The 6,510-nt window shown below is 45.7% G+C and overlaps 1 protein-coding gene across 2 annotated transcripts in view; it reads right to left on the bottom strand.

The window, feature by feature from the left end:
• LOC115482188 (E3 ubiquitin-protein ligase RNF113A-like) overlaps positions 1-5,096 on the bottom strand; it is a 76,486-nt gene extending 71,390 nt beyond the window's left edge. Inside the window, exon 1 of one of the 2 annotated variants that reach the window (XM_030221786.1) lies at positions 4,721-5,096. In XM_030221786.1, the coding sequence (XP_030077646.1) occupies positions 4,721-4,817 (97 nt within the window). In that variant the 5' untranslated portion in view covers positions 4,818-5,096. Of the gene's footprint in view, positions 1-4,693 lie in introns of both variants that reach the window. The other variant, XM_030221785.1, reaches the window with a different exon arrangement.
• Between the last annotated feature and the right edge of the window lie 1,414 nt (positions 5,097-6,510).

A 6,510-nucleotide genomic window follows, 5' to 3' on the forward strand; every position in this document is an offset into this window, starting at 1 on the left:
AGACCTTTGAAGACACATGGAGTTTTGTGAGCAAAAGGGGGAAAGGTATAACTCTGTTTTATCGCCATCTCCGGGGGGAGGAATTCATTAAATTTTCATATATGAAGGAGTGGGAGCGAGATTTAGGGAGTGAGCTGAGTGTGACTGAGTGGAAATCTATATGCAGGGAGGTGAATAAGGCGTCAATATGTGTATTGATTAAAGAAAATGCATACAAAGTATTAAGCAGATGGTACTACACACCTGACCGTGTGAAAAAGATGTATCCTGACGCTAATGATCAGTGTTGGCGTTGTGGAAAAGCAGTGGGAACATATTGGCATATATGGTGGTCATGTACTGTTCTGCAAACTTTTTGGTCAGATGTTGCAAGCTCTCTCACTAAAGCACTGAAGGTTGATTTCCCCTGTGATCCTAAATGGTGCCTTCTGGGGGGAGGGAATAGAAGGGGTTTGAAATGGCATAGACGGGTAAAACGCATAAGTCTGGCGGCAGCGAAGTCCCTTATAGCTTTTCATTGGAAATCGAAATTGGGATCGACCGGACAGCAATGGGCAGCAAAAATTAAAATAGTGGCCGAGATGGAGAAACTAACAGATCGCAGACTGGGGCGATTAAAATTAGATGCTGAGGAGTGGGTGCATTTGGATAACATACTGGGTGAAATGTAAAGTTTAAGTTACTATGCATAGGGGAAGGGAAGGGAGTTAGTTTGGGTGGGAAAGGGAGGGAGGGGCAAGGGGAATAAATAGATCAAGGAAGGGAGGAGGGGGGGATAAAAACGGAGAGTGGGTAGGTCGAAAAGAGAACTATGCACTTATACATGTAAATGTTTAACCTTGGAGGTATATTGTTCTACAAGGAATGTAATACGTGTTCAGTATTTTGAGGTGTTATGCTTGTTAAGCTCTCAATAAAAACTTTAAAGTAAAAAAAAAAAAAAAGTGACATAAATATAAATGACAACTTACACATAGCACTACATATGGAACAAATGTTTCATTTTTATTTATATATTTTTATTTACACTTGTATTTATATTTTTGTTTTAGACCCCTGAAGAAGGCCTTTTGGCCGAAACACGGACCGTGTAGGGTCTTAATAAATCATTTTTGGCTGTTAACATCTGCGACTTCAGTCTGGTCCTTCTGGATATCTTCCGCTTGACTTGTTGTTTCCTCCGTTGTATTTGAGGCAGAAAGAAGAAAGGTCTTATCCGGAGCGATCCAGAAATTTCTATGGCGAAGCCTGAGATCGAGGCTCCCAATTAGTGTCCTTCACACGCCTAAAACGCATGGGAGAATGGGCCTATTAAGTATTAGATACCTTACGATAGCTAGCTCTATGAGGCACATAAGGGATTGGCTGGTGGGGTGCCAGGAGTTCTCAGCAACCTCAATAGAGAGTCGTCTGCTTTCCCTAATGTGCACCTCAGCTGGCTGCTACATTCGAATTAACACAGCCCAGACATTAAGATCGCTACAAACCCATTCTTGACATCTTTTTATTCAAGAGCATCTTCCACTTTCTGGTTTCCTTGGTCGTACTCCCACTTTTTACACATTCTCAGTTAGTTCAACACCATTTTTGTCATTATACCATAATCCAGACTTCCCGGTGGGTACAACTTCAGGAGTGTTTGCTCGCTGGCGGCAGAAAGGTATTCACTTTTTGTATCAAATAGTTAATGAAGAAGGACAACTACATGTTTTTAAAGATCTACAAAGAGAGTACACACTGCCAGCTTCAGATGTGTTTGCTTACTTGCAAGTGAAACATTATGCCACATCGGTGAGCTGGATCAACCTATGTGAAGATGTCCAAGACACGCTGAGTATGGCGCTGACACTGGGATCCCAAAATGAAGTCCCGCTAAAATATCATCACAGACATTTGTTAGACACCACAGAGGACATAGACTACAGGAAGCGGGCACAGGACTGGTCTGAAGACCTTGCTGTTGACGTGTCAGAAAGTGTGATACAAAACTTCCTGTTATCTGTTCTACGCAGCTCCCCATTCACAAGACATTGGGAGCTACAATATAAATTTGTACTCCGTTTGTATGTGTCGCCACATAGGGCCCAGAGAGCAGGTTACGGAACAACTGGGAACTGCCCAAGATGTGCCTCTCCTCGGGCCACCTTGGGACACATGTTTTGGGCCTGCCCGAGAGTGCAAAGATTTTGGAAGCAAGTGCTCGAGGCGGTATGGACATACTGGCATAGAAGGACGGTGTTACAGCCATTGATGTTATTCAAAGTATACAGATACGTCAAGCCGGCGTTGCCAGGATATCGGAGATTTTTGCAACGTGCGATACTGACAGGAAAGAAAGTGATTTTAAATGGCTGGATGGACCAGAAAGGACCGAATATTACCCAATGGAGAATACTTATGATAGATTTGTCCAAACTGGAACGATATGCAGTCCAAGACCTAGATTCCAAAGAAGGAAGGCGATTGCAACAGACTTGGGGCAAATTCTGGAATACGCTACAACCATCAGCAAAGAGACAATTACTTGTCACCTAATTTCCAATGCTCTTTCTTATAGATATTTCTAGAAGATAGTAAAGGGAAGGGGAGAGGGGATGGGAGGGAGGGAGGGAGGGGAGGGAGTTCCTTAGTTATATAATGTTTGATAGCAAAGAAACGACATGTAAGTTTCCTATATGGATTTAACTGTATTTTGAATTTGCTGTCAATAAAAATTATTGAAACATAAATTGACTTGGGAAAATCCACTGCTTATTTATGGGATAAGCATCATAAAATGTATTGAGCTTTTCTGGGATCTTGCCAGGTATTTGTGACCTGGATTGGCCACTGTTGGAAACAGGATACTGGGTTTGATGGACCTTTGGTCTGTTCCAGTGTGGCAATACTTATGTACTTATTCACCTCGATCACACATACAAATACAGCAAGCCACCAAATACAGACCAAGGGACCACTAATTAAATTGAAACATGCACACAAAAACTAACGTGGAAACCCCAATAAGCCAGATTGTGCATGCAGTACAACACTGTTTGCTTCTTTTACAAAGCTGCGCTAGTGATTCCCACACAGCAAATGTGAGGATGCCCACAGGAAATGAATGGGCTTCCTCTCATTTGCTGCACCAAGAATCGGTAGCGAAACTTTGTAAAAGAGGCCCTAAACAAACAAACAAGAATCCATTTCCTCTGGTACTGGGCAAAATACAAAGATACCAGGGATGCACATTTCCAAAAATCTCCAGCCTGCCACTGGGTAACTTGGCATCTCTGAGCTAACAGCAGCTGACATTCCAATTAAAAATATAATACAAAATGTGTTTTTCTACCTTTGACTGGGCATTTTATTATTGTCTCAGTCCCATCTTGACCATCTTTCCCTAGTTTCTCTTCTCATCAGAACAACAAAAAAGCACAGGGTGTATGCTTCATTCACCGTGTCCCAATTGGGCCCACATCAGAATTGGCCCAATTTCCCAAAGCTTCCACTCATTCAATATATCCCATTCCCAAGGCCCTAGCCCCTTTCTACCTGAGTCTGCCAAAACTAGTTGGGCGCTATTATGGTCTGTCACTGTGTTTTGCTCTACAGCTGCTTAGGGCAGATGTCTTCCAGGCTGTGGTGCCTCTGTCCAGACGAGTCTGTCACTAAACTACAGGTACATGGCCATGATCTATCTGTATGTGGATGGACAAGACCTAATACACTGCAGCAAATCATGGGTAGAAGACTCTACGAAGGCAGCTCAGTACAGCTCCATAACTTTTTAACTGGCTTGTTGATACTATGAGCCGTAGTAGCCAGCCAGTGGATGGACAAGAATCAAGAATAATCAGCCAGATGCTGTATGGCGAGGGCTTTATTGGATAGTGGGAAAAGTGGATGGCGGTACTGTACACTACTTTGGATGCTACAGAGAAGCAATGTCTACATGAGATTAATAAATACATTAAATAAAGCAATACTGTGATACATATGCAAGTTCTAGAAAATTAGCCAATAAGTGCCACTGAGAAAGGACTATATTTTCTCAATTCATAATGCCCTGCATAAGCCTAGTAGCAGCAGTAGGCCTTTTCTTAGAAGATAAGCATTTAGCAGCTAACATGGGTTTTACCGCATGGTAGATATTAACATAGACCGTCACTAATGTATCCTGTTTTATTACAGCAACCAGCATAGTAAAAACCTGTACTAGTTGCTTAAGGTGGGAAGTGGGCATGACACAGGCGGGCGGAGGGGCCGGCTATAACAGCTTATGCATTCGGCAGACAACTGTAATACTCAGTGCTAGGGGCACAAATTCAAAATGGGGGATGGGGACAGGGATAGAATTTGGTTTGTTTGGTTCCACTGCTGTTAGCTCAGAGATGCCAAGTTACCCAGTGGCAGGCTGGAGATTTTTAGACAATCCTGAATTAATGACCACCCCATCCTGGTACATTATGGGACTTGCAGCACTGATTCCAATGGGCAGGGTCAGGCACTACAAATCCCATACTGCTTTGAGATACATGTTCAAAACGGGTCAAAATGTTTCCAGCCTGGAGCTGGGTAAGTTGACATCTCTATTAGCTTCCAGCATCCTGAAGTTGTTTCTGCAACTACCACCCAAACAGAATCTGGGCCTCCTCCTCCCTCCCAGTCCCAGGCCCCGAGGTCGCCGCTATGCCCCCCACTCCCCTCCAACCTATTGCTGCCTCTCCTCTTTCCTCACCGTTCTCGTCTCCCTCTTGCGCCTTCCTCTTCCGGCCCGTGAACTTCTTTGTGCTTTTCTTGAAGAAGAAAGTACAGACAGGTTTCTCCTCCGCCATATTTGCTCGTCACAACCAACGAGCGGCTGCACGGATCCCGGGAAAGACGGCACCCACCGCACGTGTAGCATAGAATGATGGAAGTAGCGCCACCTGCTGCTCAATCTTGGAGTGACGCAGTAACAAGGGGGTGGCTCCTCGGGCAGTTTTGTCCTTGCGGTGGCACCAGGGAGGTTGAAGAAAACAGGAGACAGGGACCAGGGTGATCCTATGTAGTCCATTATATGAGCTGAAGCCTGTAGGCGGAGCTTGCTGCCATTTTAGTACACCCAAAACAACAGCGAAAGATTATTTAAAATAACGGCCTGCCCATGCCTGGTCCATCTGTAAAAAGTCTAAAGCTGTTCTATTTGGATAGGCAGTACCTTTTCTTTTCTTTTTTTTTTACTTATTTGACAGCTATTTAATTTACTTGAAAGCTTCCCATATCTAGATATAAATATCTTCTCTCTATATAAAAGGCACCACCAACGTTCTAAATGAAGCCTCCAGCCGGAAGTGTGAAGGGGGAGAGATATCCGGTTTCCCCATGAGTGTCTGCCCCGCCCTCGCTCTCTCTGTAACACAAACAGTGAAGGAAAACACAGCAAAGCACGAAATCAAATCGCTCTCTCTGTAACAGTGAAGGACTCCGAGGGGGGGAGGGGAGAGAGGGCAGAAGCCCTCACTATCTCTGTAACACAAACACAGCACAGCAGGAAACAACACTGAAGGACTGACTCCCAGGGAAGAGGGGACAGAGAGCAGAGGGGACAGACAGCACACTCCCACATGGACACAGAAGAAAACCTTGCTAGCCTCCGTTTCATTTGCATCAGAAACGGGGCTTTTTTACTAGTCATGAAATAAAAATTGAATATCACTAAACAGCTTTAAAAACCTGAAGTATAAATCAACTTATGCGTCAAGTTTCTCTTACATATGCACAGTGCTTTTTTTGTGCCGGTACGCAACGGTACGGCGTACCGGCACCTTTCCCCCCCCCCCCCCCCCCCCCCGCCACACTCCGGGCGAGTCCTGCACTTACTTTTTTTTTTTTTAAGACTCAGAACGCGCGAACGATGCAGCCGGCAGCGATTGAAAGAGGCTGTCTGGCATCTGCATCGAAGCTTCCCTCACCCTCTGCGAGTCCCGCCTATGCGGAAACAGGAAGTTGTAACAACGAAGGTGGGACTCACAGAGGGTGAGGGAAGCTCCGACGCAGACACCAAACAGCCTCTTTCAATCGCTGCCGGCTGCATCGTTCGCGCGTTCTGAGTCTTTAAAAAAAAAAAGTAAGGTCAGGACTCGCCAGGAATGTCGCCGGGGGGGGGGGCAAAAAAAAAGGTCCAAGAATTGCTGGACATGGGAGAGGAGAGGACAGGGAACGGAGAATTGGTGGTGGTCATTGCTGGGAGGGGAGGGAACGGAGAATTGCTGGACATGGCGGGGAGGGGAGGGAACAGAGAATTGCTGGACATGGCTAGGAGGGGAGGGCAGGGCAGGGAACGGAGAATTGCTGGACATTGCTGGGAGGGGAGGGCAGGGAATGGAGAATTGCTGGACATTGCTGGGAGGGGAGGGAACGGACAATTGCTGGACATGGCTGGGAGGGAAGGGAACAGAGAATTGCTGGACATTGCTGGGAGGGGAGGACGGGACAGAGGAGAATCGCTGGACATGGGAGGGCAGGGGAGAGAGGAGACATGCTGGA

This window comes from Microcaecilia unicolor, chromosome 12 (genome assembly GCF_901765095.1).
Source record: "Microcaecilia unicolor chromosome 12, aMicUni1.1, whole genome shotgun sequence".
NCBI lineage: Eukaryota > Metazoa > Chordata > Amphibia > Gymnophiona > Siphonopidae > Microcaecilia > Microcaecilia unicolor.